Raw genomic sequence first — 13,218 nt, forward strand, 5'->3', positions numbered from 1 at the left:
TTCTCAGTGTTTGTGCACTGGAGGCTTCAAGTCTCCACATCATACTTGTATAAATTGAATATTAGACCATGATTGGCTTCCAAACTATTTGTGATGCCACAAATCATGCTCACAGGCCCGCTACTAAAATTTGTATTTTCAATGAGCACAGCAGATGAATGTGAAAACAGCTTTCCAGTGTCAGACTCTGCACATACTGTACATCATTCTGCATAGTGAAGCTCAAACATCCAACTATTGGAAGGCGAAAAACATATTTTTGAGTAGAGGGGGACTTTAAATAATAAGCAGTTGTTTTCCTAAACTTTAAAACTTGATTTATTCTTCTTCAAGATTGGAGAGGGAGTTGCCTCATCTCTGTGCAAAATTTGTTTTATCTTTTGGCTCTATGAGCAGCTTCGTTCCTGCTGTGCATTGGGACACATGTCATGTAATTATTCAACAAGTTAAAACAACAGAATCACCAAAATCAGAGTTAAAAATTTTTGCATGATAGCATTCAGCAGGCAAATGGAGAGAGCAAAGGTACAGTACAGTACATGAAATCAAAACAGTATGCAGTATATGCATGCGTATATGCCTAACTAACCTGGCTAATACTCTTACTGGGTAATACAGTATGTTCAAGCTACTTATTTGGAATTTCACTCAAGAACTTATCCAGACTATTGTTCCCTTTATAATGTGGTTGGCATATGTCCAGTCATAAAACAAACACTGAAACACAACCAAACCTAGTGTTACTTCAGTAACAGTCGACTTTAGTCTGTGTATCCCAACAAGTAATTTCATAATACACATGCATATCAACAGGCCAGCAGCCGTATACTGTAACTAAATGATACTGTAAGTTGTGTACTGGTTATAGTGATAGCACTATTCATTAATGAAGAATATAATTATAATATTTCCATTTCAAATTTGTCTGGGTATGCAAGAACATTAATTCTAAAGCTTTAACTCTGCAGTGTATTTCTTCACTGAGACACTGAAGAGAGGAAGAATAAATTGGCCAAATAAAAGCTTTTCTGTGTTTACCTCAAGGTGTAAAGTATCTTCCCATCATTCCATATTCTGAGGAGCTGGTTCGGCATTGTAATCCAGTGGGAATCTGCATTCTTGGAGTTTCTGAAGATGGTATCTGGGAGCCAAATAAGTCCCACCATATTGCTGTTCAAAGTCAATATTTTCATTGTGCTGTTGTATCTGAGACGGCTGTCTGTCCATGTCTGAGCAAAGATGATGTCGATTTGGTATTCCTAAAAGAGAAAATTAAAAGACGTGAGTGGATTAACAGTGCAGTAATATTTAATTTCAATGACATCACTAATGATGTTTTCTGTCCTTAGTTTAGTGAAGGATAGAAAAAAACAACTTCACTTGCTTCTCAAGAGTATTTATTTTCTTTTTAAATGACACTGAATTGAAGTATTATGAGTTTCAGTAACACATCTCTGTACGGCATTTATCATTCATTATTTTCACCAGCCAGAGCATTTATCATTTTACTGGTTCACTGGTCCGTATGTTGAGCACAGACCTCACCTGGCACCTCTCAGTGATCTGCTTAACCCACCATTGTGCTGACAGCAAACTCTCCAAGGCTGCAGTGCATCTGGGAGTGAGCCTCTGGTTTTAAGCTCCTGTCAGCACCTCCACAGCTACCTCAACTTTTGTTACCAGAAATGAAGTGTTGGATGGATACACATGTTACAGCTAATGTAAAGTTAATGAAGAGACCCAGTTACACTACAGCTCTGGAGAGCATACAGTCAGTTGGACTACTGATGGACTGGACTATCAATTCTGTTTGTATCATTTAGTTTTTTTTTTTCCAATCTCATAACAATTAATGCACTTGGGGACTAAATGACCATACAAAAATAAATGACCTATGAGCTTCTAAATACAGAAAAAAGCTGACAGTTCATCTTGTGTTTTCCAAAGGTTTTGGTGCAATAATGTCAGTGCATTGGCCCAAATCTGAGATATACTGAATCATCTCTAGTTGTAAAAAAATGGAGCCAAATGCAGGCGGAATTAGTAGAAACTTTGGTTAAACAACTTGGATTCATCAACATAATCCGGCAAATAAATCTAAATAGGCAAATGGAGGACGGCAGGTCAGAGACATGCAGCACGTTTTAAACCCAGGTGGCAGATAACAAGTTGGTTACAGGAAGGTACAGGTAGGAAGGAATTGCTGAAACACTACAGCAGGAGGGCAACAAAGATAATCTGGCAAATGGGAGAAGGAAAGTGGCTAGTATTTATGTACAGTTGCTTAACAAGGTGATGAGGGACAGGTATGCAGGGAGGAGAAGGGTCAGGTGACCGGCAGGAAACTCAAGAGGGACGACTGGTGGACAGACGAGGAGTCACGGTGTCTGTGAAGGACAATGATTAAGTTTTCTGAGGCTGAAGATTGAGATGTCATATTTCTGCTTGTTTCTAAAAGTGATTGAATTGTTCACACTGTTATATTCAATACTTAAATAACTTACTGAAGTCCTTTACTTTTACCTCAGTAAAACTTACACAAGTCGATTTTAATCATCAGAGCTGATCTTTCTTTTACTTGACTTTCTGTAAAATCAAAAATTCAAACTGGCATAGTTTTTGCTTTCACATTCCATTAAAGGGATAGTTTGACATTTTGAGAATTATGTTTATTCTCTATCTTGCTGAGAAACATGTATCGAATCTTATTTTTACACTTCAAGACAATTGTCTTCTTTTACACATTTTACTACAATGATTGTGTGTTGGGTTCTGAATGCTGCTAAAACTTTTGCAGGCGACCTGCACTCAATACTGTACTTACATCCATCTTATGACACTGAGAGGACTGAAGCTGCTGCTGCTCTGCTAACGTGCTGCTTTCGCTACTGCAGGCTGTATAGACATTGTGTTAGCTTAGCATAAATGCTGGTGAAACAGCAAGCCTGGCTCTGTCCAAAGGTAACAAAATCCACCTACTCCAATGTAATAACAACATGTGATCTTATGGCAGGTTCTGTGCTAGACTATTTCTTGGCTGGGCACAGTGACCTCCAATCGTTTTTACATGTTAGTTTTCATATTGAGATACAACATGTTAATTTGTGAGATTTAGAGGTGCAGTTTTCATTTCTCAAAATGTCCAACTATTTGTTTAAATACATGTGAAAAATACTGTACTGTCTTCCCATGATGCAATCAGGTATGGGTTTGTTCAGGCTTTGCCTGACATATCGTAAAACTACTAACTATGCAGAGTATATTTGCAGTATCATATTCATTCAGGCAGCGATATGTCACATATATCAAAATGACACTATCCACTAGACTGCTGCTGTAGAGTTGAAATGCTTTGCCACTCATCCAGTAGGCTTCAAATGATGAACATCTTATATGAGGTTGGGTACATATCATATGTGGTACTGTAATTTGTCAAGATCTGAAACTAAACACAAAGATTTTCATTGCTCATGTTTCATGTTGCTATTTTTGATCATGTACAGTATTGTTTACATGAAAAAAGAGGACACCCTATACAGGTCGTAAACCCTCAGATGTGACAGTTCCTGGTACTTGTTGTGATTTTAGCACCTTGAGGTGTGAAGTAATAAGAGTGTAAAGCCAATTCATGTTGGTTATGCCATTACCCAGGGGTAAATGTACATTCCCAGTGTACGTTCAGCTGCTGTTGTAGTATAGTATGATACAGGCACATGATTTGACTCTTGGCTCTGTGAACCACTCAGTTTTAGGAGATGTGTACAACAGTGACATAGGAAACAGTATGTGCGTCATACAACGCCAGTGTGTGTTGCCCTTTAGCCTTACTGGAGGTCCTGTCGTGCTGACCTGCAAGTTTAGGAAAGTTGCTTGTATCAAACAAAACCCTATAGCCAGTGGACTTTTACTGAATAAAGCTAACTGAACAAATTGAGCAAGTTAAAACATCTGCAGGTCTTTAATTTGTTTTAGAATCGTACCAGCGTTGTGATTAAAAAAGAGACACTGACTGCTGCCTTACATTAATTACTAGATGCAATTTAATGAGGCGAACAATTTCTCCATTATTTGTGTGTAAGAAGATATGTGGCCACTTATAGCTACTTACATAGGTGATGATGCAAACAATGTCTATGTTGCAACAACAAAAGTTACTAATTATGCAAATAAGCATGCCTAGTCTGTATTCTAACTAGCCTGACACCAGTGCTGCTGTACAAGCTCAGTGGGGCACATATACAGTATCTGGCTTAACGGCAGACAAAACCAAAAATCTCCACAAAAACAACAGTTGAGTTCTTATGGTCCTCTTTAGCAACAATATGTTTGAAGATATACAAGACAATTGAATTAATAATAGTCTTCCCTTCTCCAGCAACCCACATCTTTTCACACTGCTGCCACCGCCTGAAATGCATTTGACCTTTTACCCATTCACTGCACCAGTTTGAATAGCTCACCAATTAGAATGAAGTCTATAATCAAGAGAACCACTGGGTGCTTATGACCTTTAATTGTGTGGAGCTCTGGAGATTTGAAAAAAACTGAACATTATCCAGGATTTAATGACCAGTGGAGGGAAAGTGCTGCAAATCAAGTAAATAGAACTTGATATGAGCTGAAGCAATCGCATCTGGAAATAGCAAGCTGCAGATGGAGACTGAGAGGTAAATTTCGTATAATAATACAGCAAAATTTCTAGCATTGTAATCTGTTATATAATTTCACATTGGAGGGTAATTTTAACTATGCTGAAAGAGTATCGATCTCACTTCTGCTCCCCACTGCTTGCAGCTGCTTTCAGCCACTACAGCAGGCGTTGCTGTGAAGAAAATGGGTCTTTCACCTCAACTGCCTCAGAGGAGCTGCTTAATTAAGGTTGCTGATTTACTCACAGTAAAATTAAAGATACTACTGTACATTAGAAATGGACCCCACATGACATATTCATTCAAACTGAAGTACAGAAAAGATTATCCTCTGGGACATGCAGATCTGATTCTGAATACTGCATGGAAATACCATCTGTATCATAGCAGTGAAACTTGTTTTAGTGGCAGAAGACTGAGGCATATAGCCCACCATATGGCTAAAAATATATGTCTGCCCACATACTTTTGGTCTGGGGCTGTTTTTCATCAAGAACCCTGACCTTAACCCCATCCTACACCTTTGGGATGTATTACGATGTCACTTCCAGTAAGATTGTATTGCCCAACATCGTTTCTGACCTCTAATGCTCTTATGGTTGAATGGGAGCCGCTCCCTGCAACCAGGTTTCAAACCTTGTGGAAAGCCTTCCCAGAAGAGTATATGCTATATATTAATGGTTTGGGAATTAAATGTTAAATGGTGTCATTTAGGATGTAATTTTCAGGTGTCCACATACTTTTGTATGTATCCACAAGAAAAATGAACAGATCTGAAAAATATTGAAAGTCATAGATCAAAATTTTAAATTAAAGATAAAAATAAAGTTGAATGTTTAACACTACAAGAGTTTTGTGACTCAATTTATTTAAACTTTCTACATAAGACAGATGAAATATTAACTTATAAGGACACTGTTGACCAATAGCAAGCAGTCTTGACAGTGCTGACCTTTGAGGGTCCAAAACAGAGGAAGCTATCTTGTTAGCTTTGCTGCTTTTTATTTAACTCTCCTCTGCTGGAGTATAAACTGCTTCACACCAGAGAGTTTGCAAACAGTTCTGAAACAGGAGTCGATGGTACAAATGTTTCTTGAATAGACTATGTATTTATTGCCCTGTTAGCAACTAAGCGAACTAGCTTGCTGATTAACATTTAGCAAGCTAGTTAGCTTGGTTGCTAACAGGACAATAGTACACTAAATGAAATTGGATGCAGCCACAATTCTAATTACACATGTGCCTTTTCTGCTATGTCAAAATGTCTGCTGTGAAAAAAGGTCTATTTAGTTGAGAGTTTGAGGGTGTGAGAACAACACAGCTACAGTGAGAGGATGGGACTTTATGCAGTCACTGGGGCAAACGTTAAGATGCCTGTTGATGGTCAGTAAATATCTCCTAACTGTAGACTGACTGCATGTTGAACACAGAAGATGTAATGTGGATGTGGAAGTTGTTGAGCTGGATGGAGTAATGAAAGTAATGAGTAATGTAACTAGTTAGATTTGCGGTTGAGTAATTATTTAAGTAATTAAATACAAATTTTAATGAGTAATATGTAATGTGTAAATGATTGCATTTTTCAAGTAAACTGTCCAACACTTATTAACTGTAATTGCAAAACACCCACTCTCTCTGTCCTTTCAGTGTGGTTTTACTTTTTAAAGATGCTGGGGGAAAATTAATTTCATCATTTATCATTCTCTCCTGTCTAAAAGTTGTTACGCTGGGTCACACTGAACAGATTTACTCTTATAATGGAATATTTCCCCATCAATTTTTCAAAATCGTGTGGACACATGGGAATATTAGTCATTATTGAAAATCTGCACATGGCTTAATGTCGACTGATAGGTAAGGAATCATTTTGCCACAGCTCACCCAATGTTTAAAATTGCCAGAATACAAATCAGAAAGCGACTGAGCTGACTAATGGCTCAAGCTGGGATAAACAGCCTGGCAGAAGCCACCTACCATGACGACACAGCAGCTCTGTGCTGCCTGCAGTGATGCAGCTTTTCATTTCTGTGAAAAGTGAGCAGAGGCATAGTCTACTGACCTTCCTGTCCCCTTATGCAAATAAGCATTATTAATGATATTTGAAATGTAAAGCTTTTTAAAGTCGAGATGAAATGAAAAATGCCCTTTTAACCCTTTTAGATCACATCCCTGGTCATATGGCGGACCTATATATATATATATGCCAAAAAAAATCAGTTTCTTCGTATTCTTATTATCAAAATTTAAATATGTGTTCTTCCTGTAAAACAAAATGTGACTTGTGCATACATAGGCTTGAACCAACTAATTTCAACCAATAATATCATAACATCCACCCAGCAATCAATCTTCAACTTTTAGCGGCACAGAGCTAAGATTCATTATGACAAGCCCACTTTTCAACATTCAAATAAAATTCCTCCCAATGTTATGTCCCACCTGTCTATCCTGTTAGATACTCTCGAAATGCTATTTCATCTGGACTTTGAAGATGAACCTCAGTCTAGGCTATGTTGTCTGAACTGGGAAGGATACCCCTAATGACTACATACTGTACCTGCATGGAATTATCAGTCTATAAATGTATAGTGACTAAGAAACATACAACATTACATTACAGTGCCTTTGTTGGGTTGGTGAGCAACATATTGGTTAAAACATGCTGAACAACCTTTTCACTTAAAACTTACTTGTCTTATATTCATGCATGTTTTTTTGTAGTTGCACCTTCATGTTTCTGACATGACCATGAACTCAAGGGTTTTGATAAAACCTCTATTTTTCATCTCTCAGCCATTTATAACTGAACAAAGAAGTACTTTTTTTCTCTTTTTAACACTGAATAGACTTCCACCCCCACTATTCTATTATCATTTGTCTGTCTTTCTCCTTGTTTCACTGCAGTTCAATGTAGAAATAACCCATTCTAATTCAGACAAGGAAATATACCCTTATTTTCAAATGAACATTTTCCCGACAAACTCTGTGATATAAAGTTGGATAGTTTATTTCCTGTTTAGAAGTCCAGTACTGGTCACTGCACCAGATAAACTAGGGCAAACCATACTCCTCTGCAGTGTGAAGCGGGTACTTAATCATTATGCAGGACAAGGCATACAGTACATACTGTATCAGGCCTGTGCATGTTGTTGTGTTCCTTTGTTGTCTTGAAGTCTCTCCTTGTGTCCTCATTAGAGACAGCTAAAGGTCGCCTGGAAGACATCCGTCATCCACCTGGTGTGACTTACACACGTCTTATGTTCATATATATATGAAATGTGTCCAATTGTCACTTTTACTGTAAATGAGTATTAGAGAGGGTAAGCAAGCCATTTTTTTGTTTTCTATGAAGGTATTATTGGAGCAAAACAACTGAGCACCTGCAACAGTGGAATTTGTAGTTGTAGAAAATAGTCACACATGTGTATCAGGAAATTTGAAGTCACAGAGAAAAATGCTTTAGGAGCTGCAAACTTGTAGAATTTTTTTTCTCACCCACAAATACAACACAACAGTAACACCTCAAATTCTTCACTGCAGGTGTACAAATCCTTTTCTACGAATCACAAATTAAGAAACTCATTTGCTCACATTTTTTCTACAGTTGCTGCAGTGAATATGGTGCAAAACACATTCACACACCCGATCCGCAAATCAGTATGTGAATTCACGCAATGAGAGTTGCACACCTGTAGAATATTTTCTCATAAATACATTTTTTACTTGGATATTTTTCTAGAAACACAAGTCATTAATTACACCTACTTGAATTTGCCAGTCCCAAATGCTGTTTTTTTGCTCACAAGTCCGCTCGCTCTCACCTTTTCACCACATATCTCAGTGAAATGTGGAGCAAAAGTGATTTGTGCACCTGTAGAGCCAGAGGCGGGCCCTGTTCAGAGTTCAGAGAACGCTTTTGGCCAATCAAAGCAGCTCGTTTGAGAAAGGTCCAGCAGTCGCACCTTATTGGTTCATTATACTTTTGTTTAGACAGTAGTTTAAATATACATGCTGGTCAGCTACATTGGAAATCAGTGTCTCTTATTTAGGTTAGCTCCCCTTGCTAGCTAATCCCTGTTGCTTTATTTAGCAATCAGCTATCTGTTTGCTGGTAGTAACTCATACAAATCTGCCTTTTTGTCTCACAGTAACATTATGCTTTTTATGTCCAGCAGTTTACTCTCAAATCACATCCAGCAACGTTATACAATCCACATTTTTGAAGCTCTTAAATGTTTGCGTTTTGACACTTACTGTTGATAACAAGTGATATAACTGAACAATACTTAAGACCCACTCCACAGCTTAATTAAGAATATTTTAGACTATATTTACTCATGAACAGTTATTACCCTGTCTACATGAAATATGTAATACTTTGAAAAGTCTTGTGTTATACTTCTGTCCATCAACAGGCCTGCAGCGAGGAGCAAAGCTGCATCACATTGAGTGATGAAGACCACAGCAGCAACATGGGATGCGTGAAGAGAATGAAACTTGATGCAGGATTGAAGCAGAAGCTGCAGAACATCCACCAACTGTTCCTTAGATTAATATCATCCTCTCAGTCTGCACAGCCAAGAGAGACAGCATGATGGCGCCCTGTGTTGGTGTGTTGATGAGAGCATCAGCTCGTTCAGTTGTTTCAGACAGAAGCATCCAGGGGTTGGGCTGTGGCTGCTGTAATCCTTCACATGCTCCTTTTGTAAAATAAAGTTTTAGTCTATACAATCTGATGTGGTGTTTTTTCCTTCATATTATACATTAAATATACTGAAGTGTTGAATGTGACATATAAAACTTATGAGTACGGTTTTTTGTAATCATGGTTGGAGAGAACCTGAACATAAATTACTTGCAGCAGTTTACTGAAAATAATCTAATGCTGTTTGGTTACCAAGTGTCCACATCAATCAAAAATGTAATAATAATTCATGATGACAAGTCTACTGACCTTGTATTGCATTGGCTTTAATGCTGTTACTGTACACTACATTAAAACAATTACACATGTAATGTGAGGTTAACTTTTCACATTAACATTGAGAAAAATAAGAATCACATCCAGGTCTGCTCAGGTAACAAATACATTAATACAATATAAATGTTTTTGATTTCTGTGAATGTTCAAACTTTTGTCCATCTCTACATTTCTTTCAGAGACTGTTAGAGTAGACATGAACAGTAGAGGGTCCGCTGTCCAAGCTGGAGGTGTCTTCATCTGCTACACTGTACTGTGACACATTCTGCTTCTGTTCATACAATCACATGCATAAATTAATTGTATATAGATCAGTTTAAGCTCAATGTAAGTATATGTGACCACTGAAATACAAACAATACCTAACTTTCCTCCTTTGTTCAGTATGATTACTATTGTCACTTCACAATAAACTTAGCTAAAGTTCAGATAATTATTATTCTTCACGCTGAATGGACGCTTCATCACTGTCATAGATGTCTCCCTGCTCCACCACACCTGATTCAAATGAACGGGTTGTTATCAGGCTGCAGAGCTTGATGACAAGATGATCATTTAAATCAGGTTAGTTGGAAGAGGGAAACATTTATGACATGCAGGGCAGGGAAGCCCCAGGACCAGGAATGAAAAACACTGCAATAAACAGTTCAGCATTAGTAAACAAGCATCAATACAGTTAAGCCCATGGCGCCCCAATTTAATAATTTATCCATTTTGCATAAAACAAACCTGAAATAAAAATAAAATACTGGATTTCAGTCACGACACAGCTCCAGGAGGCTCTGATAAATACGACCTATCACTCACTCACATAGTAAACACCATTAATCTCATGTTAAGTGCATACTCATGATATGATACTCACCTGCAAAGACTCACCCTGATCTGAAATTTTTCTAGAAGAGGAAGTAATTTAGTATGAGTGTATCTTCTGCCGACTAATTAGCATAAACTAATGTAACAGTGTAATTTGTTAGCCAGCTTAACATACCTGTCAGGAGGCAAGAGGAGCTAACCCTAAATAACAAGCGTTGATTACCAATGTAGCTGACCAGCGCTCATATTTAAACTACTGTATAAACAAAAGTGTAAAACATACCTTAAACATCAGAATGTCAGCTCCTCTGTGGAGTCGGGACGGTCGGGTAACATTAGAAGGTGGAGATTTGAGGCTGGTGTTTTTTTTTTCTGTTCAGCGCCAAGGGACAGGACAGCCGTCCAAATGAACCAATAAGATCCGGCTGCCGGACCCGTCTCAAACACGGTGCTTTGATTGGCCAAAATGGTTCTCTGATCTCTGAACAGGACATTCCCCTGGCTCTACAGGTGCATATATCACTTTTGCTCCATATTTCACTGAGATATGTGGTGTGAAAGTGAAAGCGTGTGGAAGTTGTCATTTGTGAGCGAAAAAACAGCATTTGAGACTCGTAGCAGCAGATTCAAGTAATTAATGACTTGTGTTTCTAGAAAAATATCCAAGAGAAAAAAACTGTATTTGTGAGAAAATATTCTACAGGTGTGCAACTCTCATTGCATGAATTCATATACTGATTTGCGGATGTGCAAATTTTGTCCATGACTTCACAGGATTTGATACACGTGTGTGAATGTGTTTTGCACCATATTCACTGCAGCAACTGTAACAAAAAAGAAAAAGGTAGAAAAGGATTTGTGCACCTGCAATGAAATATTTGAGAAGGTGTAACTGTTGTGTTTGTGGGAGAGAAAAAAAATTCTACAAGTTTGCAACTCCTAAAGCATCAAATTTACTGATACATGTCTGACTTTTTGTACAACAACAAATTCCACTGTCACAGGTGCTCAGTTGTTTTGCTCCAATAATAATAAACTTATAATAGTTTTCGCCCAGTCTAAAGAAATGAAAATCTGGTGAAATGGAAACTCTAAATTGCCCATAGGATGTACCCCACCTCTCACCTAATGCATGCTGGGATAGGCTCCAGCCCCCCATGACCCTGCACAGGTTAAAGGTGTAAAGAAAGCAGATGGATAACAACATGCTCCACTGCCCTGAAGGTAGCTTAATGTTACACATGGAAAGCTTGTTATTGTTGTGTATTATTTATGTTTCACAGTTCAGTTCATTTAATCAACCCCCAACAGAATTAAACTAGTTGTCTCACATAATTTGTTGTCTTTTGCTATGCATACTCCTCAGCCTATCACACAGTTCTACACCAGCTCTGCCTCTTTTGCCAAAAGAAGGTTTTCTGGCTCCAGTGATTGCCGAGTGAAGCAAAGAAAAAAACCCAAATCCAAATTTCAAAATGTAGACACAGCAGAGACCAATGGGTGCTATGGATAAAATAAGCTCTTTTGTTGTCATTTTATGCCAAGTTTGATTTCAGTGCTGCAAATGCCAGGGCAGCAAATGAGAAATATGTCAAACAAGCACCCTATTCATTTAGTAAGTTTACAGTAACTGAAACAGTTGTCCTCCCTTCAGTGTTTTGAAAATCTTGAGGTAGATTATTTGTAAGGGAAACATGCCTTTTGCCTATTTTTTACAATCTAACTTCGTTGAAAGGAGAAATGGATCAACAGGTTATGGAGAGTTCCTTGGAAGCACTTTGCATGTGTCAGTAGCTCAGCTTTATCTCTGGGGAACACCCCCAACAAATCATTTTTAAAATATTTGTATGAAACAAATATTCGTATAAAACCCACTATGTGCTTGGCCGAATAATGTATTTTTATTTGGGCACACCCCTAGTAACTACTGTGGCTTGAGTGACATGAGTGAAAAAACTAAAGAATTGCCAGTTTGAAAGTGTTAGAGAGGGTTGGTTGGGAAGCCCTGCTCAGAAAGTTATCTGCATAAAGTGCTCTACATAAACAATGCTAGAAGTTATAACACCAGGATATACAGTATTGTTGCCCTAAATCCATTTGTTTGATAATCGCTAATTCAACTCAATGTCAAACTACTGAATTGTTCCTTTTTTTTTCTTTTTACAGTATCAGCTTTCAAACACCAGTTAGTAATGCATTACTTCTTAAAGTCTCTAGTGGCTTTGATGGCAGAAGGCAGAGCAGTGGTGATACAGTATGTCCACTGCTCCATAAAAACAGTTCAAAACAGTTCAAAATGAATCTGTTGTTCTGCAGATCAAGTGCAGTTCTCCTCACACATTATAGCTGCATCATTGTGTGTCTGTCTGCCAACACTATAAAACAGACCGAGGATGCTCTGCACTGTGGTCACACAGGTATCATGAAAGTTATGAACACTGGTAAAACAGGAAAAGATATTTTTTTCTTACTTCATTACATGATGATTGAACCACACTCGCAGCACATTAATATTCCACTGAGATCTGTTCTGTTGTGAGCGTTACCAAGAGCCTCATTATATGATCCTCATGCTGATGACTTCATTACCCAAATCTTCCACCCAGAAAAAAAAAAATGAAAAAATGAGATGCAGCACTTGAGCTTATTAAGTGAAAGCATGCTTTTCATCTTGTCTTGAGTTAGAGGGTGTGAGAACATAGTTACAGTCATCTTGTAACTAAGTTGAAACAGCCAACCCGCCTATTGTATTGCAGAAAGACTTTTTATGAT

At 37.9% G+C, this 13,218-nt stretch overlaps 1 protein-coding gene across 3 annotated transcripts in view; it reads right to left on the reverse strand.

Moving 5' to 3' along the window:
- LOC137188222 (gamma-aminobutyric acid receptor subunit gamma-3) overlaps window positions 1-13,218 on the reverse strand; it is a 69,039-nt gene that overhangs the window by 28,099 nt on the left and 27,722 nt on the right. For 2 of the 3 annotated variants that reach the window (XM_067597748.1, XM_067597746.1), the window contains one exon: window positions 1,039-1,259. In XM_067597748.1, coding sequence (XP_067453849.1) covers window positions 1,039-1,259 — 221 coding nt within the window. Of the gene's footprint in view, window positions 1-1,038; window positions 1,260-8,414; window positions 8,470-13,218 lie in introns of those variants that run through there. The other variant, XM_067597747.1, reaches the window with a different exon arrangement.

Source organism: Thunnus thynnus, chromosome 8, assembly GCF_963924715.1.
Source record: "Thunnus thynnus chromosome 8, fThuThy2.1, whole genome shotgun sequence".
Classification (NCBI taxonomy): domain Eukaryota; kingdom Metazoa; phylum Chordata; class Actinopteri; order Scombriformes; family Scombridae; genus Thunnus; species Thunnus thynnus.